Genomic DNA, 25,276 nt, shown 5'->3' with positions numbered 1-25,276 from the left:
GAATACCAGACCGGTTGCTTATTTGTGCTTTCATAAAATTAATACAGTCTGTTCTGTACAACAGAAAATCACAGGATTTCCCTGAGTGCTCTGTCCTCTAATTCTATTATTTTTTTTTAACATCTCTTTTTAAGCAGTTTCATATTCAGCCCACCTTTTCTTCATTTTAACCTCCAGTTTTTGCAGTTTTTTCACCTCACCTGAATATCTGTTTAAAGCTTCTACCATTTTTTCCATTTTATCCAGCCTTTTATTTGAGCTGATATACTCCATCAGTGTTTCATTTATTTTAACCAACTCTGAGTACATCTGACATATTTTTTCTCTAGATTACTGGAATTCGTGTCTTGCACCAAAGCTGGAGCTTGCACTGCTTTTTGCTGAACAGCTGTAGAATTCTTCCCTGTCAGTATTTTTCCTCACCTTTTGTGGTTGATTTTCTTTCAGGTTCTCTGAATGTCTTCTTTACTGGCATCCAGGCAGTGCACTTACTAGCCAGTTAGTAAAATTGACCCCAAAAAACAAATTCACTAGTTATCTCTTCTGAGTTCCTGTTTTCACACTGGGAGAGCTGAAATTAAGGTGTTACTCAATGGAAAGTGTCAAAGAAAAGTGGTAGTAAGCATCTTTTAGGTTTAGCGTTACCAATGAACTCATATAAGGAATGATTGATAACAGTTTTTGTAAGGTCAATATTTTGAACTTTGGAGCTTTCATGTACAGATTTAAAAATTAATGGTCTAATACTTGTCTCCAAGAGGCTTCTTCCTTTGGTATCAGAAACATTCTGGAATAGAAGCACTTGTCCCTTAACTTAAAAGCACTGTTTCTATGACTCCCTGAGTCTGTAAAGATTGAAGAGCCTAAAGAAAAAAATTCTGTTTGGTTTCGAGAATGGCAGGGAATTGCCCTAAAAGGAGGTTTTTGTATCAGCTGTAACCCTCTAACACCACTTTTAGCACACAGAAGTCTGAAATATTCTTTTTATCGAAGGGGAATGTTGAGGGCCAGTTTTGAAATAGATTTGTAGAGATATTGGCTTGAGAAAGGGAAGAGGAAAAGGAATACTGGCTTAATCATTTTGTACAGCTGGTCTGTGTCTTTTTCTGAAAATACCCTTCTTTTTTTGCTGTTGTTACCCAATGGCCAATGCTTTTTTTTGCATTTGTTGCCAGAAAGACTGGTTTTGTTGATTTATTTATTAGTGTGTGTGTGTGTGTGTGTGTGTGTGTGTGTGTGTGTGTGTGTGTGTGTGTGTGTGTGTGTGTGTGTGTGTGTATAAAAGGTAGATCTGTAAAAGTTGTACTGAGGTACATGAAATATCTTAGAAACTCCCTGAATTAATTTCCCTATTTCATCATATTGTTTGAGAAGCAGGGGAAGAACCAAAATAACACCTGTTTATCTTAAGCTGAATCCAAGATTTCAGATTGTACCTCATCAGCAAACTTCTGATTACATACCTAAACATATCCTCTCCACATTGTAGCAGTAGCAGTTGCCCTGGATGTAGTATCTGCACAATCATACATACCCTTCAAAGCATGTTTAGATACCTGAGAAAGTAGAAACAGGTTAAAAAAAGATCTTCCTTCTGTAGGGAAGAGTGGTTGTTAATTCCCCCAGATCATCCATAAGACATACCATGCTTTTCTACATATATGCCCAGTAATTCAGAATTCTGATGGCTAAAGTGGAAGAAGAAGAGAACATTCTCTTGCCTATATGGTCCAACATTTTACCTTCCTTATCACCAAGTGATGGGTTAGTACAGTGCACCAGCTTGTTGTACGTTTGGGAAGCAGTTGAAATGGCTTCTGCATCTGACATTAGGTGAGACAAAAGAAATGTGTTAGTTCAACGTACCTTATGTAGCTTATCTGCTTTTTAGCAACTGATGGCTGAGTATCAGGATGACTACAGGCAGTATTCAACACATCCTCTAGGGCCGGCAGTATATGAGGGATGGAAGAAGAATGAGGTATATCTGTTTGTAGCATATCATATCTCCACTGTTCGGGGGAGGGGTCATTTATGTGTTCCCATAAAAATAGCTCATTCATTCATTTTGGCAATTACCTGTTTAAAAAGAAAATTCCTCTACAGGAGAATAAGAATTAAAGTTTTCCTCAAAATCAGAAAGTTGGGCTTCGGAAAAGAGGCCCTATTTCTATCAATTTCAAAATCATTAGACCAGGTTCCCACAGGAACAATTTTACAAGAAATACACATCTGTAAAGGCATCTGCTTACCAGGATTAACTGCTTGTAATGCCTGCCTAGCCAAGAAAAGAAACTCACCCTTCTTAACAGTAATAACTTTAGCAAAATAACAATATTTAACTTTTTTGTTTTTTCTTAACAGAAGTTCTATCAGAAGAGAACAGTGTGAAGAGAAAAGAAGAGAAAAATGTTTATCATATGTATAATATTTTCTCCTTTTGGAATCCATCATGTTTCAAAATGGATCCTGACAGTTGAGGTCTGTCTTTGATGATTTAGTTCCTGCAAACATGAATACTGCCAGTGTAGAAAGTTATATCATGGAATATCCAAACTGGTGCACAGATAAGGGGTCTGCAGATTATTAGTAAGCTGAATGATACAAAGGTGTTCAGTTTTAAACTAGTCAGTGGCTTTACTTTCTCTAACAGATACAGAATATTCTGCTTAAAAGCAATTGTAAAAGAATAAAGTTTATTGAGACAAGACCTTTTGTGCTCTTTGTGATAAAGGAGATTATTCTACTCTGCTGAACTGTGTTGCATGAAGTTATTTTTTACCATAACCACTGACTTAAAAAGGGATGTCATCCTAGTCTAATGGTATCTTGCCACAGTTAACCTGAGAAGAATATCAGAGTGTCTCCCAGACCTAGTGAGGATGGTTCTCCATACCTGTACTGGGCATTGCAACAGCCAAAGAGGACATGGCTGACCCCTGGTTCATGCTGGATGAAAGGACTACATAATTGGAGAGGTAAGTGAGTGGTCTGAGGAACAACCAATGGCCAATACAGGTTCACCCACTATCAGCAGTTATAGACTGATACCACAACAATGGCAAGTATTCCTTGGCAAGTGATTTTTTTTTCTTTCTAGGTACTATAGGAGAAGAGTTAGCTGAATTGGAGTGAGTATTCATGCTGTAATCAGGGAATATACACCAACAATGGTAAGAGTAACTGAAGCAAGTCAGTAAGCAGGTCACTAGTGTTCACAAACAGCACACTTACAAATCACAACACTTTCCACAGTCTCTTGTTTTATTAAAAGTAAAAATAGAACAGAATTCCTATGTCATTACTGTTTAAACACACACACACACCACTGACAAAATCAAAATGACAGGTAGGTTGTCACAAAGTGATCATAAGCATTACACTGACATACAAAATCTTGCCAGTTTCACCATAAACTTTTCTGCCCCACAAAAGTCAAAGTGTACACAACCACTTCATAATTTCTCCACAAAACTAAAGTCAAATACCTTAAGTAATAATCTAAAAAAAAGTAGTGGTCCCTTACAGGTAACATCAGATATTGTGAAAAAAATACTGAGTTTCTTAAATGGAAAAACTGCGTTTACTCAAAAAATGGATAAAAAGCTATTTTTCTTAAAAGAGCAATAATTTCTGAGTGGAGGGGATTCTGCAACAGGGACTTGTCTGTAAGAAATAAATCTCGTAGCCAGTTGCTGTTTTCAAGAAATGCTGGTTCTCATGACAGTACTGAAGAAAACTTCATTCTGGCTGATGATTTTTCTACTTGGGATTAGCTAATCAGCAATCAGGGTAAATGAAATAAGGGAGCCAGAGGTTTTTGAAGCTGGCTGGTTTTGTTTCCTAGGCAGGAAATAACCCATATAGCTTAAGGAGTAATGCAGCAGTAAGAACGACGAACATCTCCCAAAATCACAAAATCATGCAAAGATGTGCAAAGCACACAAAATCGTGCAAAGATGTGCCTTTGTGTCAGTGCATCAAGGAGTCAGTGCATCAATATGCCAAAGCAAATCCACTCTACCTGTGTCCACTCATACAAGGATTATTTTTATATGGGATGTGATGCCCCTGCCCTGACCCAGTAATCAAGGAGCCTCAATCCTCAACACTAACACCAGTGAGAGACGTGCACATTGGAAGGATGACAAGTACACGCACACACTAAAGTACAATTTCTCTTAAGAGCACACAGAGATCACAGTCAGTCTGGGGCTGGTTTCTCTATCCTTCCAGATCCCCAATAAGACTCCCCACTGGCACAGCTATAGGGTTGAGATCTCAGCCAAGTGGTCAAGCCAAAATCTCCAGCACCCTCTCTGTCCAACCAGTGCTTCATGTCCCTGCCCAAGTAGCTGACTCACACACACACACACACACACACACACACACACACACACACACACACACACACACACACACACACACACACACACACACACACACACACACACACACACACACACACACACACACACACACACACACACACACTTTCAGATTTTATTTATCACATAGACAAAACTATTAGAACAGTTAATTAATAAAAACTAGGCTCTTTATACAGGACTAAATAATTCCTAACCCCATCTGATAGAACTTTTATTGCCCATACACATCTGTTATCAACCCTTCTTTATGCCTCACCCATCTTCGTAAACCTAGGCAAATCAAACTCAATAAATTTACTAGCTGCTACAATAATGTTGCCAGATTTGCCACAGGATCACCTTATAGAACCCATCACTGTCTTAACCTTCAATCGTTAGACTGGCTAGAATTACCCTACCAACTGCAATATAACAACTAATTATTGTTCATAAAATTCTCTACCAACCAGACAGTATACCCATACTGAAAAATATTATCACCCCCTACAGTAACCTAAAGGTCCTTCGCTCTTCCAACAAAATGCTAGCACAAACTGTTAAAACCAACAATTCAGCTGGTGAATGACTATTCTCCAACTCTGACGTAAAAACTGGAACCTACTTCCTGCTGAACTCACCATTGATCCCTCCTTATCCCAATTCAAAAAATCCCTTAAGAAATACCTAAAAAGGCATTGGCTTTGTCCCTGTACAAACCCTGGCTAACCCCCACTCTAACATAATCTATAAATGATAACCTCATTACAAGAATAAGACTGATCCTCTAACTGTTTAGAATTTTGTATATCTTTCACCTACTGGAAAGATCTAAAGTTAAGATGATACCATGTATGTTAACCACCTTAATGTATGTGTTTCCCTTTTTTCACATGAAATCTCTATTTCTTTCTCAGCTATTAACTTCCAACCTTTCCTGTGTGTATGTGAGAAAAACATATACCTGTGTGTATATATCATTAAAAAATTTCAATTTTGTGATAATTTGCTGTAATAATCTCACTGTATTTACAATTGTCATGTACATTTGGAGCTTTTCTCCCCAGGCCTCCGCTAAAAATGGACCTGTATCCAGTCGGATTTTCCTGGTTAACAAATATAAAATAAAATAAAATAAATAAATTTGCAAACACACAGACACTCCTGGGGAAGGCTGCCACAAGTTTACTAGCTATGCCCCTTTCTGCCCAGACAATAAGGTAGTAATCACTGCCGCCAACCACTACTTATAAGCTACCATAAGGCCCTTACAAAGTTATCCAAATGCTAAGTGTGTCCAAGGCCAAGGATATTTAAGGGTGACCTTTACAGTGTTACCAAATACATATGCAAGCAGCCTAAGAGCTTAATATTGCTAAACAAAACCAGCCACAACGAAAAGGTTTAAATATATTTAATAATAAATAATAAAAGTACAAGATAACACTCATTAACTCAACGCAGTGACAACAGAGTTCTGAATCACAGATAATATTTTATAACAACATTGCAGGACAGTCTCACATAAATACAGAAATTATCTAGACTAATCTTGCTATATTCCTATCTCTAAGAGACATGCTATGATCTAAGTCTTACTTACAGAGCAAAGCCAAGTGCTGGTGAAAGGATGTTTACAGGTCCAGAACAAGATACAAAATGCACAGACTTTCTCTCTGAGTTAGTTCTTATGCTATTAACAAACATTTCTGCTGGGTCATCTCAGATTGCATCATTCTTTTCAACTCTGTTTTTAGTTTCCAGGCCAACAGGAACTTAGAATATAACACCTCAGTGTCAAGAATACTTATCTCTTAGAAGCTGACAGTTATGTCTTAGACACTTGCCTGAAACTGGAAATCGTAAAACTTTTACCTTGGAAACCTATAATTATTTCTGTTTCTAGACAATCGAAAAAATTTTTAGCTGTAGACATTCTGTCTCTTAGCTGAGATAAACTAACTTTATAGCATACAGAAAAACTCTTTACATATTTTCTTAGAGTTTGCAAGTTAACTCTGTATATTCCAGCCTACACCATCAACACATACATTTGCTTGGGCATGTAGTTTATACACATTTCTGCTCTTTTCCAGCAGGGTGCACTGTGGTTACAATCTCAAAGCTCAATACAGAACATATATTTTTCTTAGATTTCTAAGGCAAGCATACAAATCATAATACTATTCACAAATGACATAGAATTATTTATAAAATTCTAGCTGGCTGGGCTGGCAGCCTTCACAATCCCCCTCCCCCAATGAGAACTCAAGCTAGTTTTTCAAGTGACCCTTGAGAAATATTGCTTGAGAGGGTTGAGCCTATCTGCGAATGCCTTACCCCATTCCCTGTCTTGAGAGCCCATCTGCATTGGCATTGCTAAACCCACTGTGGTGCTGCACTGTCATATCATATGCTTGCAACCCTAGGCTGCACCTTAGTAACTTGGCATTTTGCTGTCTGGCTCAATGAAACCATGTTAGGGGATTGTGATCTGTAACTACAGTGAATTTTCTTCCATACAGATATGTTTCTGCAGTGCCCACACTATCGCTAGAGATTTTTTTACAGCTGCATAGCATTCCTAACTGGGTTGGAGCCTATGACTGAGATAAACCACTGGGTGCTCTTCTCCCTCTGAAGAAATCTGGCTAAGTACAGTCCCCACCCCATGGTTAGAAGCATCCACCTGCACAACAAATTATTTGCTGTTATCTGGACTGGCTAACACAATGGGTCCTCCCTAAGCTCCTTTAAGCTTCTGGAATGTCTGCTCACATGCTGAGGTCCACACTACCTTATCTGGCCTGTTTTTCCTTGTCAGGTCTATGAGTGGAGCAGCTATGGTACTATAACAGGGCACAAACTTTCTGTAGTACCCTGCTGTCCCTAAAATGCCCTCACCTGCTTTTTGGTAACAGGTGCAGGCCATGTCTGAATGGCTTCCATTTTGGCCAGTTCTGCCCTGATCTTACCACTCCCCACTCTATGTCTCAGGTAGGAGACCTCTGCCATACCCAGCTGACAGTTGCTGAGCTTAATGGTCAACCCTGTCCTCTGCAGTCTGCCTAGCACCTCCCTCACATGCTGAAGGTGCTCTTGCCAGGAAAGGCTGTAGATGGCAATATCATCTAAATAAGAAAGGACAAAATATCCTGCTCCTGCTAGGATATGATCTACCAGCCTCTGGAAAGTCACTGGGGCATTATCCATCCCAAAGGGCATCTTTGTGAACTCATACAAGCCAAAAGGAGTCACAAAGGCTGACCTCTCTCCTGCACTGGGGGTCAAGGGCACCTACTAGTAACCCTTGGTAAGATTAATGGTGGTAAGATACTTAGCCCCACCCAGCTGCTCTAGGGCTTCATTTGTACTAGACATGGGGTAATCATCTGACTCTGTGTGACTATTTAATTTTCTGAAGTCCACAGAGAACCTGGTGCTGCCATCCTTCTTCAGTACCAGCACCACTGGGGAGGCCCAGCGACTGTTGGACTCCTGAATTACCCCTAGTTCCAACATTTCCTATATCTCCTCCCTCAGAGTCTCTTTGACTCTCTCAGGCACCCTATAAGGGGCCAGATTAATAGGCCTTTGGGGTCCTGCATCCACATGGTGCTGCATCAGGTAGGTTTGCCATCTGGTTTCCCAGTGAACATGTCCCCAAACTCCTGTAACACTGCTCAGATTTCTCGTACCTGGGTAGAGGATAGCTGCTGGGACATTGCTACCCCTTCCAATGAGGCGTCAGTCTGAACCTCACTGAGGAGATCATTCACCAGCACTCCCTCAGACTCCTCCTGCAATCCACAGCAAATACTCAGCACAAGGGCATCCATATCATGGTAAGGCTTCATCATGTAACATGGTACAATTTGTGCCCCTGCCTCCTGCCTAGCAGTTCTACCATGTAGTTAACATCACTGATCTTCCTTACCACCTTTTAGGGTCCCTCCCAAGCTGCCTGCAGCTTGTTGTGCTTGACAGGAATGAGAACCATTACCTGCTGCCCTACAGCATACTCTATAGCTTGAGCATTCTTGACATACCAGACCTTTTTCTGCTGTTGGGCTTTTGCCAGGTTCTCCTGGGCCAAGCCCATGAGTTCCCTGACCTTTGTCCTGAGGTTTAGGACATATTCCTCAAAAGACTCCTTGTGACATTCACACTCACCCTCCCATTCATCTCAAATTAAATATAGAGGTCCCCTCACCCTATACCATATAACAACTCAAAGGGTGAAAAACCTGTGGATTCCTGGGAAACCTCTATCTCAGCAAACAGATGGGGCAATTATTTTTCCAGTCCCTCTGAAGCTGGTCTGCAAATCCCTGTAGCATAGTCTTGAGTGTACAGTTTAACTTCTGAACAAGACCATTACTCTGAGGATGGTAGGGGTTACTCATTAGGTGTTTCACCCCACAGTACTTCCACAGACATGTCAGCAGGTCTGACATGAAACTGACACCTCTATCAGTCAGTGATTTTTTTTGGGAAATCTACCCTGCTGAAAATTTCTAACAAAGCATTTGCCACCTTTTCTGCCTGAATGGAGGGAAGAGCCACTGCCCCAAGGTATCTTGTAGCATAATCTACTACCACTAGGATATTTTTTCCCTGTGGAACCTGGGTACTCGGAGGTGCTCACAATATCCATAGCTACCCTCTAAAATGGATCCTTAATCACAGGCAAAGGCATCAAAGGAGCTTTCACCTTGTCTCCTGCCTTGCCTACCTTTTGTCAAATGCTCACAGGTCCTGCAGTACCCTGTTACATCCCTGGAAATCCCAGGCCAATAAAAGTTCTGCATAATACGTTTCTTTGTATGTTTTATGCCCATATAACCTGCAAAGGGAATATCATGAGCTATGGCTAGAAGTGCCACACAGTAGGCTCTGGGTACTACCAACTGCTGTATTCTCTCACAATCTAGCCCTCCCTCAGGGGTCCACTCTCTGTACAGTAACCCTTTGTCCCAGTTTACAGATTCCACCTTCCCTTGAGAATCAAGTGCCTCACTAGCTACTTCCCTCAGGCCTTGCACTGTAGGGTCTGAGATCTGAGCCTGTCTCAACTCTCACTTTGTAACCCTTCCCATCTCCCCTTCCACAGGAAGTCTGGCATCCTCTGACAGTGGTGCCTCACTGTCAGCCTGGGTACTACTACTCCTCACCTCTGCCCTTGCAGTCACTCTGTCCAAAGGAACATCAGTACCCACAATCAGTTGTGGCTCACCTTCAGTCTCACTGACACAGGGTAGCTCCCTCCCTGAAGTAACCACCTCACCAGTCCTGGCTGCAAGTCTGCAGTCTGTCTGGGTCTCCTCTAGGCTACCAGACCCACATGCTTGTCTCCAAGCCTGACATCATGTAACTGAATGAACACGTGGTACTGCATTATCAAAATCATTCCCTATCAGGACATCTGCAGGGATATCCTCAAACACACCTACTTGCTGGCTTCCTTTTCCACCCTTACAGTCAAGGTGAACCCTAGCCAAAGGTATTTGGATTGGGGTCCCTCCTAAAGCTCTGACTGGAGTAGACTGCCCAGGCAAGTAGTGCTCCTCTGTAACCATTGCAGGCTTCACAATGGTTATGTCAGAGGCTGTGTCTCTCTTAGCCATGGTCTCTTTGCCATTCACTAAAACACGTATCGTAGTTGGTACCCTTGTTGTCTCAAGACAGCCTACTGTTGAGATTTTGTCATTTCTACTTATTGGCTCTCCCAACTTTTGCTCCCCAACTTGCCTCTGTGGACATGTATATGCTACATGGCCCCACTGGTTGCATTTAAAACATTTAACCCTAGGTCCTGGACATGTACTTGAACTAGTGGCTTCCCCTGCTACTGGCAGATTCTGTTGGGGCAGTCTGGGCTGCACACCATGGGTTCCCTTAGACCCATGAGCAGCACTGGGTGTCCCTTTCCTGTGCATTGATGCCCTGATTGCTAGGTATAGGTCTCCCTTCTTCCCCAACTCATCTACAGTAAGGCATTGTCTATCAGCTAACAGATCCTCATGTCTTCAGGCAAAGTGCTAATGGCTTGTTCCCTCACCAAAATGTCTGCCGGCCCTTCAAAAGTGTGCGTCTATGCTCAAAAAACTTTTTCCTATAAGCTTCAGGTGTTAGCTTAAAAAATTCTAGCAAACAATTCTTTGCAACATTATAATTTAAGCAGTCATTATCAGACAATTTGAAATGAACAGTTACAGCTTTAACATAGAGTAAGGGGGACAAGAATCATACCCAGAGCTCTTGGACAACATTATACTGTTTAAATACCCTCTCAAACATATGAATGAAACTATCAAAAGTATCCCCCTCTGTAAATTGTGGAAGAAATTTACTGCCCTTTGTCACATCTGGGGTTTGGTTACTCCCATCTGGCACAGAGTCAGCATCTCCTTTTCATGTTGCCTCTGCCTCTCCTTCTCCTCAGCTTCCAGATGTCTCAATCTCTCTGCTGCTTCCATTTTAATATGCTTGGCCTCCAACTCAAGTCTCTAACTCCAGATGGATTTTTACATCCTCTGTGGAAAGGTTGAGCTGTCCATTCTCTGAGAGTTGTACATCTCCATGGCCAGTCTGATTGTCCTGCTGGTTGCTATTCTCTGATGCAGCTGTGGATAAAGCTGAAATCATGTCTGCTTTAGTCAGATTGGCATGAGCCAGTCCTTTAGCCTGGCACATCTCAGCCAACTGGCTCCTTGTCAGCTTGCCATACTCCTCAGCTGACATGCTTGCCTGCTCTCCCTGACTAACTAAGATAATCAAAAAAAAAAAATAAAACAATTGTGATATAAACTCTGAATGTTCACTGCATGGCTGATTTAGAGTACAAACACCTTCAGTGATCACTGTACACAAGATACAGGAATTTAATATCTACACCACTACAAGCCAATTAATATATGATGCGGCTATCTCACCACTATCAACCAATTAATATTTGATGTGGATATCCCATCACTGCCAAACAATTAATATGTGATGCCCCTCCCCTGGCCAAGTAATCAAGGAGCCTCAATCCTCAACACTAACACCAGTGAGGGACGTCCACATTGGGAGGATGACTAGTACACACACAGTAAAGTACAATTTCCCTTAAGAGTACAAAGAGATCACAGCCAGTCTGGGGCTGTTTTTTCTCTCTCTTTCTCACCAGATCCCCAATAAGACTCCCCACTGGCACAGCTATAGGGTTCAGATCTCAGCCAAGTGGTCAAGACAAAATCTCCAGCACCCTCTCTGCCCAACCAGCGACTCTGTGTCCCTGCCCAAGTAGCTGACATGCGCGCGCACACACACACACACACACACACACACACACACACACACACACATACACACATGCACGTGTGCACACACACACACACACACACACACACACACACACACACACAAACAGACACACAAACACACACACACACACAGACACACACACACACACACACACACACACACACACACACACACACACACACACACACACACACGCACACAGACACACACACACCTTGAGATTTGATTTATTTGCAAACAGATACTTCTGGGGAAGTCTGCCATAGGTTTATTACCTATGCCCTCCTTCTGCCCTGACTATAAGGTAGTAATCACTGCCATTAACTGCTACTTATCAGCTACCATAAGGTGCTTACAAAGGGTGACCAATTCTACTACGTAATTTACTGTTATCCAAATGGTAAGTGTATCCAAGGCCAAGGCTATTTAAGAGTGGCCTATACAGTGTTACCAAATACATATGCAAGTACTCTAAGAGCTTAAATATCTCTAAACCAAACCAGTCACAATTAAAAGGTTTAAATATATTTAACAATAAACAATAAAAGCACAAGACAATACTCATTAACTCAACAGAATGACAATAGAGTTCAGAATCACAGGAAATATTTTAAAACAACATTGCAGGACAGTCTCACATAAATACAGAAAATATCTAGACTAATCTTGCTATATTCCTATCTATCTCTAAGAGAAACACTAAAGAGGATTACTGGACTCAAACAAATGCCCTACACTGACCGCCTCAAACTCCAGCTTTACTCTGTGGCATATCACCTCCTCAGAGGTGATCTTTGCCTAACATATAGAGCTATGTCAAACCCAGATCTGTTGGACATGCTACACCTAAAGAAATCCCAGTCCCTCCGAGCTACACGCTCTAGGGACCTAAACCTTGTCACTGCAATGAACAGGACATGCTGGAGGGATAGATTCCTATCCCAGAGACTTCCCATACTCTGGAACAGGCTACCCATCTAGATCAAGGTAAGTTCTTCATTAGCACTCTTCAAGAAAAATCTTGAGTGGATGGGAAATACACCCCGGGGATCACTTCTGTGTCTCTGCTCAGCAGTGGCACAGGAAAATAACTTTCTTGTGTGACGTAAGCCAGGGAACCAGGTTGGCTAGGCTTGCATAGGCCCTTTGGCCGATAGCCTAGTACCTACCTATGAACCTAAAAAAAGTTTAGCGAGCATGACAGCGCCTTGACAAACCCAGACAGTCTAAGCACCAGTGTTTGCAGATTTGTCTGTATATAACATCTGACAATGTCTCTGGTTTTATGGATTATATTGGTCAGACTAATAGGTCTATAACTTGAGTCAATAGAGGCCACCCTTGTGCACCAGAATGAAGATTGCGGTGTTGCAGTCAATTAAAAGTATACAGGAACTTAAGAAAATTGCCACGTTGTTTACATGACTTATTTTATTCTACCAGTTTGTTTACCTGACTTATTTTATTCTACCAGTTTGTTTTAAATACCGTGTTAACTCATTTTTAATTGAAATGTTTTGTTTCCATCATGCATTGTTTTCTTTTATTCAAATTGATCTCATAACACTACTAACTAATTATACAATAATATTCTATAGATTGTTGTTTGGGTTCTTCTACACAGACCTGAAGAAGTCGAAGGATTAAAGCAGTGTTTAATAGGTTATGAAATTAGAGTATGATTTTTACAATTGATTTTTTTACATGCAGAGTGTATGTGTGTTTACATATTTTATTTTTATATATATATATATATATATATATATATATATATATATATATATAAATTAGCTTGGATTACTTTCAAATAATTCTGTACAGTATTTCAAATTAAATATTTTTTGACTTAAGACTAGTTTTTGTTTGCTACTTCTACTATTGTCTGATCCGATAAAATATACAGTGATTACAGATATATGGACTGAAAATCTTCACACACAAGTTTCTTGCACTGTTTTGCTTTTCATATACAAAGCACGTGTGCAAACCTGTTTAGGGAGACGTTTGAGTCTCTTCGGTTGTAGTATAGAATTTTCCATCACTATTCATTTACTTCATCACTAAACAAGCAACTTTGTATTTACACCATGTACATTATGGGGAAAGTTGGAGATTAGTCCCTTTTATGGGGTGGTTTTCAAGTGGTTAGTCAGTTGAGTATTTGATTAGTATTTCTACAGTTTTTACACAGAAATGAACACAAGTGTGTTATGACCTTGTGTTTAAGTGATTTCCAGAATGAGAAAATAAAGGAAAATTAAGGGAGCTTAGTGAGGGAACTCTGGGCATATAGTGTCTTGACTGTTTTGTTGTCCCTCAACGATTTATTCATTTGAATTTAACTGGAGATCACTGGTCTGGTCTCACGCAACCAATTTCTGTGTCAACCCTAAAAAGAATGTTTGACAGCTAGATATACAAGTGTATTTGTTGCAACATAGGCTGTGTCACCCAACACTAATTTATATTTTACCTCTGAAAACCTTTGCTGCATCTCCTAACCTCTTCAGCACATGAACTCATACCCACGGTTTCCACGTTTGCCCTGTTCTTTCCTGCTGTATATAATGTCCACTTCTCCTGCCAGACCTTCTATTGCAACTTTCAGTATTTTGCTATTTTTACTCTCCACTGCTAAATTTGTGTACACTGCTCTTTTGGGTGGACCGTATTTACCTTTCCAGTAATATCTATATAACGCATTGTATACTCATGATCTTGATGAATGCATGTTTATACAGGTGTAATTTTATTAATGTCTTGCCACTGTATTGTGCATCTAATCTTTACTGTTACTGTCATCAGGACCGAGTCTGCAAGTGGTCAGTTATGATCAGTGTTCTGCCTCTGTAAACAAATGCAAGTAAAATGCAATTTAAAATATGCAATAATGAAGTGCGTAGTCTCAAATGAGCGAACAGGTTTATAAAACATGCACTGTTGTAGGATTTATCTTAACAGAGAGCTTTATAAATGGCTGAGGTTGCTTACAGTATGGTTGTATGGTTTGAATCAGCAGTGCGTTAGTATGATGAGTTTCAACTACAGGAGGGTTAAAACAGTGGGAAATGGGAGTGGCCTCAGTGGGGAGGGTGTTGCTTCATTGAGGTATTGCACTCCATCTAATCCCATCTCACCCCTGCTGATAAACATTTGGGGGTTGCTCTTCTCCATTCTAGCCTGATAACCAAGTAAGCCCAGTGGAGGTGTGTCCTGAAAGCACTGTCTGGTTGTGACCTTGTCAAGGATTGTACAATAGGCAAATGGCTAATGGAATATCGAGGGAACATTTTACAACAAATTAATGAAACAGTAAGAAGTGAAGGGATGATATTTTAGGTACAAGTGAGGAGAAGGTAAAACTATGTACGATGCTCTAGGGATATAAATCTGAACACAACAATGAATAGAACATGCTGGAGCGATAGATTCCCTTCGCAGAGTCTTCCCTTACTATGGAACAGTGTCCCGATCTACATAAGACAGAGCCCCTCACTATCACTCTCTTCAAGAGGAACCTTGATGAGTGGATGGGTGACAAAGTTCACACCGGGGATCACACCAACAGCCCTACTAGATAGGGGCCAAGGGTACTAGCTGCTAGTACAAGGGTCTAGGGAACTACTAAAGGGGCAGTGAATACCACACAACATGGCTGGGCTAATATATGCCTTCGGGCAGATAGCTCAGTACCAACCTATCTAAGTCTTACTTACAGATCAAAGACAAGTGCTAGTGAAAAGATGTTTACAGGTCCAGAACAAGATACAAAATGCACAGACCTTCTCTTTGAGATCGTTCTTAAGTTATTAACAAACATTTCTGCTTGGTCATCTCAGATTACATCATTCTTGTCAACTCTGCTTTTAGTTTCCAGGCCAACAAGAACTTAAAATATAACACCTCAGTGTCAAGAATACTTTTCTCTTAGAAGCTGACCCTTATCTCATAGAAACTTGCCTGCAACTGGAAATCATAAAACTTACCTTGGAAACCTGTAATTATTTCTGTTTCCAGTCAATAGAAATAATTAATTCTGTCTCTTAGCTGAGATAAACTGACTTTATAGCATATCATAAAACTCGTTACTTATTTTCTTAGAGTTTGCAAGTTAACTCTGTATATTCCAGTCTTTAACATCAACACATACATTTACATAGGCATGTAGTTTATACACATTTCTGCTCTTTTCCAGCAAGGTGCACTGTGGTTACCAATCTTGAAGCTCAGTACAGAACATAGTTTTCTTACATTCTAAGGCAAGCATACAAATCATATTACTATTCACAAATGACATAGAATTATTTATACAATTCTAGCTGGCTGGGCTGGCACATGGGAGACAGTGAAATGATTGGCCCAACAGTCTACCATTCAAAATAGTATTGCTAGATAACAGGAAATACAATAGAAATGAAATGTATGTTTCCCCAACAGATGAGCACAGAAATAAAATATACACATAGGTGTTGCCTTAGAGTTCTTAAAAGAACATAAGACTAGACATACGGAAAAGAAAAACAAAGCAAAGTCATGCTTTTCCTGTTTGATGAATGTGTCCGTGCATAGAGGGACACCATATATGCTGGAAGGGAATAATATATTTGACCCAACAGTCTGACAGTCAAAAGAGTACAACTAGCCACCAAGAAATATAGAACAAGTAAAACATGCATCATCAAGGTCTTTAAAAAGATGGGGGAGAGTACACAAATAAAATATAAACAGAAGTGTCACCTTAGAGCCCTTAATAGGGCATAAGGTTTGACACATAAAAAAAATGTAAAGATTAAAGCTTCCTCTTTTGGTAGCTAAAGGTGAGTTACAGTACTATGCTTAGATAATTTTCTGTGCAGTTAAGTGGTGATTGCAGGCATGGATCTACTGTGTATGTGGCAACACCAACTTCATTTTGTTATAACAGCGAGGCTTATATGCAAGTATGGAGGGCTGAGATTACGCTCTGATATCAGGAGAAAAAACAAGGTTGTTAGCATTTTCCGATGTTAGTAAGGCACTTTATCACATTTTATAAGCACCCTTAAATGCTGTTAAAATTAAGAGTCATCCTAAGAACAAATAAGGGACAGTGTCGGCCAAAAAACAGCAAAAGGTAAAATAGCTTTAATAAGCTGTTATTACTTCATTCTACCACACTTATAAATAAAATGTGTGGCAGAACAAACACTTTTAAAGTTCTTTGTTCTTCAGAGGAACACTTTGTTTTGGCCTGGTGTCAGTTTGATAGTGCTACAGTGTTTTACCATCTCTCAAAGTCTTTAAAAGCTGTTAAAACACTTCACGCTCCTATGCTTTTTCCTCTGTAAATGGTAGTGTACTATATGCAGCAGATAAACCTCCATGCACTGCAGAGAATTATGATTCAGTCTTGCATATCATAAACCTTTACTACATGTTCTTGACATGGATGTCAAGATTCACTTTTTGAGCTTCACTCTCATACTGCATTTCTTGGTATCTGTATCTCAAATACAATGAAAGCTGGTTATGATTGAACTATTTATTTGTCTTTTCTGTCTCCCACCTTTTCTTGTACTCCTTTCTTTTGATGACTTTCTGGACTTCTGCATTCTGCCATCAGCTTTCCTCATATACCTTATTTCCAGACCTGGCATGGCCACATATCTGTTCTACAGTCCTCACACATGCTGTTTGGAGACACTGCCATTCTTCTTCATCCCCTCTTATTTCCTCTTCTTACTGATTTGCTATAGCCCTGAGTATTTCCTTGAACTCTTGTGCTTTCTCTCCACTCAGTTTCCAGGTTTTCAGCCTGTTCTTTGACCACTACATGCAACTGGTTGTTGCAACCAGTGGTTTATGCTGTGGACTTAGTGTTTCATTGGGATGACTGCAATTACTAATTCTATCCCAGTTCCCTAAGAGGAAGTGTACCTGATTTGTGACTGTGACTGTCTCACTTTCGAACCATGTGTTGGCCACCATCATGCCATTTGCCATTCAGAAGTCTAGAATGGCCGTCTTTCTTTATTCCTGCTGTTCTACCCATGTGGACCCAGACAGTCTTCATATCCTGTTCTATCTGTCCTGTTGTGTGGGTTTAGATCCCCATTATCAATACCAACTCATGTTGCCCTGCTTTATCTAGTCCCTGAAACTGCTGTTTGAATGCACTCCTTTCCTCACTCTCACAGCCCTGCTGTGGCACATAGGCTGAGATTATGAATACTGCTCTTTCTTTACATTGAGTGATTGCATGAGTCTATCACTAATTCTGATGACATCCCTCACTTTCTTCAGAAGCCTCTCCTTCACCATAATTCCTACACTATTTTTAGTCTAGCCTTCCTCTGAGTAGTGGACTCTGGATCTCAAGCCAAGTGTTTTTTCTGCACTGCCTTTCCATTTTGTCTCCTAGATACAGAGGATGTCCAGCCGCCTTACCATTATATCATCTACTTCCAATCTGCATTCTGTCAGTGAACCTATACTGAGTGTAGGAATCCAGATCCCATTCAGAAGATCCACTCAACAGAAAGTCAAACTTCATATGGTCAAGACAATGTGATCGACTTTCCAAAAATTACAAATAAAAAACAACACAAATTTACATTTTTTTCAGGGGTGCAAGCCTCTCTGCACCCCCACACCCCTGCATATTCCATATCCTAAATTTGAGACTGCACTACAGTGGGGAAAAGGGTTAATTCCCTGATCCCCACTATACCACACTCTCCATTCAAAAACTTTGTCATGTTAGAAAGTCGATCATATTGTCTCGACCATATCATGTTCAAGCTTTTGTTGACTCTACCATCTGAATGGGAGTCAGCAAGCTTTAGTTCATGTTAAGTAGGTTGATTTGTTTTACATCCAACTTTTGCTCAACAAAGCTATTTCAGTAACTCAAACTGGGCAACTGGGCACCAGTTGGCCAGCAACTTTATTAACCCATGGCTATGGGCTTTTATGTCAAGCACACACTGGCAAACAGGGGCACATAGACCCCTGCCACCAGTTAGAATGGTTCCTGGCATAGGTCAGTTTTGGCAGGGTCCTCAGCAAACTTATCACCAGCAAAAACCTATGACCATTTGGATTCATTAGACAATCTCTAAATACTGAAATGTCGAATTTCAGTTTTCCAAGACTGTATAGTCGAAATTCCACATACCCTGAAACACACAACCGTGAAAACTACAATCGCGACCATACACACACACACACACACACACACACACACACACACACACACACACACCACCACCACACAAACACACATACACCTGCCTAACTACACTACAACAAACAAAACAACACACACAAGCACAACATAACATACAAACACACCTACCCTACCTATAAGTAAGCCCTCCTGCACCCCCCATGTGGGGGGCAAGCCCCCCATACCCCCTTTACTTATATATACTAACTCTGAGGTCACAATAAACACACAAATACACAAAAATCACCACTACTCACACTCACACACACTATAATCCCTACCCAATACTCTTACGTAAAACCAAAAAATGCTGACAACCAAACAAAATGAACTGCAGACCTGCTAGCAAAAAAAACAAGTAAACCAGAAGCCAAAAATTTAGTGCTTTCATCTACTGTTTAATACGTGAACTTCCTCAGAAACATTTTCAAATGCTTTCCAGTTCCTTAAATAACTTACTAAACAGGAAATTACATCATGACCATCAAACTGAAAAAATAACAAATGTGATTTTCTACAAAAATGAAGTATTGTCATAATAATAACAAATAAAATATATATATATATATATATACAAATGAATGTATATACATATATATACACATACATATGTATAAATGCAAAAATACAGTCATAAAAATGCAGTGTAAATTCATGCTGTGTGAATAGCATAATAATCAACTTGAGCATATGAAATGCGTATCCAAAGACCTCTCTCACATAGACACAACAATCACATACATGCACACACCCGCACACACACACACACACACACACACACACACACACACACACACATATATTCACATATAAACATTATAAACATGTACTCCACACAAACACACACACACACACACACACACACACACACACACACACACACACACACACGCACACATCACACACACAGACACACACACATACACGCACACGCACGCACACACACACATAGAACCAAACGATCACTATGAAAATATAAAATACACATGTGAAAAAATATATATATAAATATCATAAAAAATATATGACGATATAAAAAAATAATAATGATATATACACACAAGTACATACACCAAAATGTATATAATATAATGTATATAAAATGTAATATATGTATAAGACAAAAAAATATGTAAATATATGAATATATGTAAATCACATCATGTCTCTGAAGGGAATCAGAGTGATATGAACATGTATGTGTACACACGTACACCTCACACAAAACACACATGGATCACATGCATATGGTCTCAAACACCTATCTATATTTCAAAAAACATTTTAAATTAATATAATCATTTTATATTTCCATAGTGATCGTTTGGTTCTATGTTTGTGTGTGTGTGCGTGTGTGTGTGTGTGTGTGTGTGTGTGTGTGTGTGTGTGTGTGTGTGTGTGTGTGGGTGTGTGTGTGTGCATGTATGTGTGTGTGTGTCTGTGTATGTGATGTGTGTGTGTGTGTGTGGGGGGGGGGGGAGTGGTACATGTTTATATGTGCATATATGTGTGTGGGTGTGTGTATGTATGTGATTGTTGTGTCTATGTGGGAGAGGTCTTTGGATACGCATTTCATATGCTCAAGTTGATTATTATGCTATTCACACAGCATGAATTTACACTGCATTTTTATGACTGTATTTTTGCATTTATAAATATGTATGTGTATATATATGTATATACATTCATTTGTACATATATATTTTTATTTGTTATTATTATGACAATACTTCATTTTTGTAGAAAATCACATTTGTTATTTTTTCAGTTTGATGGTCATGATGTCATTTCCTGTTTAGTAAGTTATTTAAGGAACTGGAAATCATTTGAAAATGTTTCTGAGGAAGTTCACGTATTAAACAGTGGATGAAAGCGCTAAATTTTTGGCTTCTTGTTTACTTGTTTTTTTTTGCTAGCAGGTCTGCAGTTCATTCTTACGTAAAACCACTTACCTGAATCTCCATCTAAATCCACCAACTGTACTGCACGTCATGAACTCAACACCACGACAGCGGATTCGACATTTCTGCATTCGAGATAGTGCAGTTTCGCGTAACTGTACTTTAGACTATTCAGTCTCAAAATACTGAAATTCGACATTTCAGTATTTCGAGATTGTCTAGTGAACCCGCCCATTTTCAATGACATTAGTCAATGTGACTCAATCATTAGAGTCAATTTTTACACTGTTGAGTGGCTAGCTCTGACATGGCCTGCAGTCTGTGATCCATGTTGCCTGTGTACTGCCCTAGACAGAATACAAAGAAAGAAGAAGAGCCCAGCCTAGAAGTAGAGAGGACCGCACTAAGGAAAATGAAGTCAGGGAAAATAGCAGACTTAACTAAGGTCACAACAGATATGATCAAGATGTTGGGTGAGTTAGGGGAGAAATGGCTACAGAGAGTACTCACAGCAGTATAGAGAGAAAGGCATATCCAAGACGACTAGAGAATAAGCATTCTAGGGCCAGTGTACAAGACAAAAGGGACATTCATAACTGCGGGCAGTACAGCGGTATTAAACTCCCGTCACACTGCATGAAAGTTCTGAAGAGGGTAATTGATAAACAAATATGTAGAGTAATGGAATGTAAAATGGAAGAAGTTTCAGATTCAGATCAGGATGCAGCACAACCAACCTAATGCATGCAGTGAGAGAGGTAGTTGAGAAGAGAAGAAACTAGAGATGAAGAGAGAATCCAAATGGGCATTTCTAGACTGAGAGAAAGCACATGACAAGGTCCCAAGAAAACTGATTTGGACAATCAAATGGTTCAAAGCCCCAGAAATATTAGGAGAATTAGTTTAGGCTATATACCAGGAAAGAGTTCGGACTCACAGAGGGATTCCCAGTGGGAGTTAGTGTGCATCATGAGTCAGCATACTGGTGATGGACTATATTAGCAAACAACTCAGATGGGAAATATCAACAAAGCTGTTGTTTGCAGATGATGCTGCATTACAGGCAGACTCTAAACAAAAACTTCAACAAATGATGGGGGGAATGGAAGGCAAACCTCTTGGCACATGGATTGAAAATGAGTACAGATAAGACAGCTGCAGTGGCAGTAAAGTAGGTAAGAAGCTAAAATTTAAAACAGAAGGGAAATAGGGGAACAGGGTAACTGCTTCATGTATCTGGAGGGTGGTTGAGAAGGGAAATCTAAATGAGGAGGTCAAAGCTAGAATCAGAGGGGCTGTACCCAACAGGCACAGAGTGGCAGGGATAGTGTGTTATAGAAGAATGCCAAAGAAACTGAAAAGTGTATCAAACAGTGGTGTGACCAGTACTACCATATAGTGCAGAAACCCGGGTAGTAAAGCCAGACCAGTTGAGGAAGCTAGAAGTGATGGAGATGAAGTACTTGAGATGTGTGGTAAGTTGCCTACTGTGGGGCAGACAAAGGAATGAGGATATCAGAGCAGAAGCTCCTGTAGGTCCAATTGCAGAGACGGTCAAAGAGACAGATTTCTGTAGTTTGGACACGTGCAGGAAAGCAAAAAGCAATCTGGTGAAGAAGCTTTTGGACAAATAGGAAGAAGACATGAGGAAATGAGGTTTTCTAGTAAAGAGCTGGATGGATTCTGTGATAGAAGTCCTGCAACAGTCAGGCTTGACTGTCAAAGATGGTAGGAGAAGTGGCATGAAATCTAGAGAGATTTCAACAGTTGATGCGATGCCTTGACTCTAAGTCAAAAATGGAAAAAGGGGGGCTGATGATGCTGATGATGACTGGAGACTCAATCATAATCTTTTATTCAGTACACAGACTGCTGGAGTTATGCTCTAAAATGGGAAAAGAAATCTGGTTATGCACTGTTTTGACATCATAAAGTTCATTTAGTTGGCCTTGTATTTTTAAACTTATGAACTGGTTCAAATTTTCAGTTGTTTGTTATTTCCTGGATAAAAGCCAAAGGCCTTTCAAAATGTAGGCTCCTCATTGAATGCATATACCCTGGGATCCAACCACATATTAAGTTGTTTTTTGAAGATCTGGTAAGAAGAAGAAGACTATTGAATATGTAAAGGAACCATGTTCCAAACTTGAAACAATGACTGCATTAAGTAGTCTGCTCTTAAGACTGTCCTTGACTCCTCAGCTCTGTTAGTAAAATATGCACTACTGGTTAATGTGCTTGTATTCAACAATTTAATATTTTGTAGAGATTGATATTCTTCACAAAGTTTAACCCGCAGTATCTGTAACTGATAGAAAAGAGACCTAGCCTTTCCAGTCTAGATGGGTATGATTTATCTATACAAGTAATGATGCGCCTTGTAAATTTTTTATCTTCTAAAACCAGGACATCACCTTTCTTGTAGGAGCAAAACAACATGTTGTACTGAATGATAAGTCAAACATACGTTATGAACAACTTCAAAAGACAGTTATTATTTCTTGTTGTAAAGTTCTTAAAAATGAAGCAAATAACTTTTAATGCTTTAACTTTAACTTTTAAGGCATTAATCCTGTACTTACATATAGTAATATCTAAATCCTTATATTCTGCCAACTTCTGTAACTCTTGGGGACCTACGTTTATTTGATATTCAACCACTGGTTTCCCAAAATGCAAAGTATCACAGTTATCCTTATTAACCTTTAGTCTAGTTAAGTCTAACCGTTCAGCCACCAAACACATGTAAGTGTTGAAGTGGTCAATATCCTCTGTCAATGTAATAACACAGCCTATTTTAATATCCTCTACATACCTGGCTATTCGAGCATTAAATATCTTAGGAATAAATAAAGTACCAGGTTGAAAAATATTGGACCTAGAAACGAGACTTGGGACACCCCTTTGTTCACTTCAATACAGTTAGATGTGAAATTTCCTATCCTTACTCTCTGCAACCTACTATGAAGCCAGTTAGCCCCCCAGTGAACAATGTATGGATTAACTTTGTGTTTGAGCATGGCATCAGTTATAGCAGAATGAGGGACACTGTCAAAAGCCTTAGATAAATCCAAATAGACCACCACTACAGACATGCCCATATCTTAGGCAATTGTCACTGGGTCATAAAATTCAATTAAATTAGTAAACATAGAACATTTTTTTTGTGAATCTATGTTTAGTGAAGATCATTAAACATCCCTGAAAGCCTTGATTAAGAAAGGAAAGTAGAAATCTCTCAAAACTCCTCCCACAAGTGAAGTAAGACTGATAGATCTGTAATTACTTATATTATCCTTTGGGCCCCCCTTATGAATTGAAATTATGTCTGCAAATTTTCAGCTAGCAGAAACAATGCCAAAATGCAACATTCTATTAAAAATTGACTAATAGTAGCTGAAATATATTTACTGCAATATGCCTAGAAAATGCCTGAAATATTATCAGGTCCCATACCACTACCCTGTTTAATACGTCTCTAAGATTCTCACACAAGGGTCAGTTTGAAAACTGAGTCTTCTATAAAAAATTCTAACATCAGAAACATTGTGTAGCATCTTCTGCAAGAAGCAAGCATTGAACAAGTTTGCCAACAATTCTCCAGCGTTCAGCACTTCACCTTAAACAGATATTGGTCTGAAAGATTTAACCTTATTACCAATGTATCTAAGATACAAATAACATTTCTTAGAACAAGGCTACTAACTAAATTATCTTCAAATTTACTTTTTCAGGTCATCATTTACTGGTGACAAGATATGCAGATGACTATAAATAGGTGAGCATTGTCACAGTTCTAACACAGGACCATCCATAATTTACTGAGGGGAAGTCACAGCAAATTAAACTATGCGTTATATATACTACACAAAATGAAATGACAGCTTGTGAAGCATGTCAGCTGGAACATTCAAAAATATCTTTCCAATAAAATTATTGTTTCCTTTCAAATAAACTACTAAATTCATCATTTCAATGTACCTTTTTGCTGTTTAGGCCTAGCCAAATGGGCTCTCCAAACTTAAGAACCTGCAGCCAGAGGAAAGCATTTTCATATACATTCAGAATGCTGACAAGATTATAACCTTTGGCAGTGCATTCAGACATTGCATCATCCCATTTCATTTTACTCTGGACTATTCTATAAGTGTTGTTATCAAAAGTGATGGTGTCCTTAATTGTGTCTGCTGTTGGCTTCTGTGGTATGTTAGGGTCTGAAAAGACAAAAAGAAATAGCTTCATCAGCTCAAAATACTTCTGCATGACAGCTGTGCAAACAGATAAATAACTGTGTTGAGAGAAACATTAATATATTCAGAAATGTGGCAAATAGTAGTAATAAGTCTTGATAAAATATTAGCATCAAAATCTTATTCTAACATTTTACACCAACTTGTACTTAATGTTTTTATCTCTTTTGCTTCCAGTGTTAGTGTAATGGCTAGCAAATTATTCACATTCTGTAAGAGACAGATGAAAATAAATACATAAGC

The 25,276-nt window shown here is 39.4% G+C and overlaps 1 protein-coding gene across 2 annotated transcripts in view; it reads right to left on the bottom strand.

Moving 5' to 3' along the window:
- The window catches only part of MRC1 (mannose receptor C-type 1), a 1,874,292-nt gene that overhangs the window by 447,514 nt on the left and 1,401,502 nt on the right, over positions 1-25,276 (bottom strand). For both annotated transcript variants that reach the window (XM_044064625.1, XM_044064626.1), the window contains one exon: positions 24,765-24,997. In XM_044064625.1, the coding sequence (XP_043920560.1) occupies positions 24,765-24,997 (233 nt within the window). The remainder of the gene's footprint in view (positions 1-24,764; positions 24,998-25,276) is intronic.

Source organism: Protopterus annectens, chromosome 3.part0 (assembly GCF_019279795.1).
Source record: "Protopterus annectens isolate FY-2018-M chromosome 3.part0, PAN1.0, whole genome shotgun sequence".
Classification (NCBI taxonomy): Eukaryota; Metazoa; Chordata; order Ceratodontiformes; family Protopteridae; genus Protopterus; species Protopterus annectens.
The sequence above is the reverse complement of the archived record's forward strand: the minus strand, read 5'-3'. Positions and strand labels throughout refer to the sequence as shown.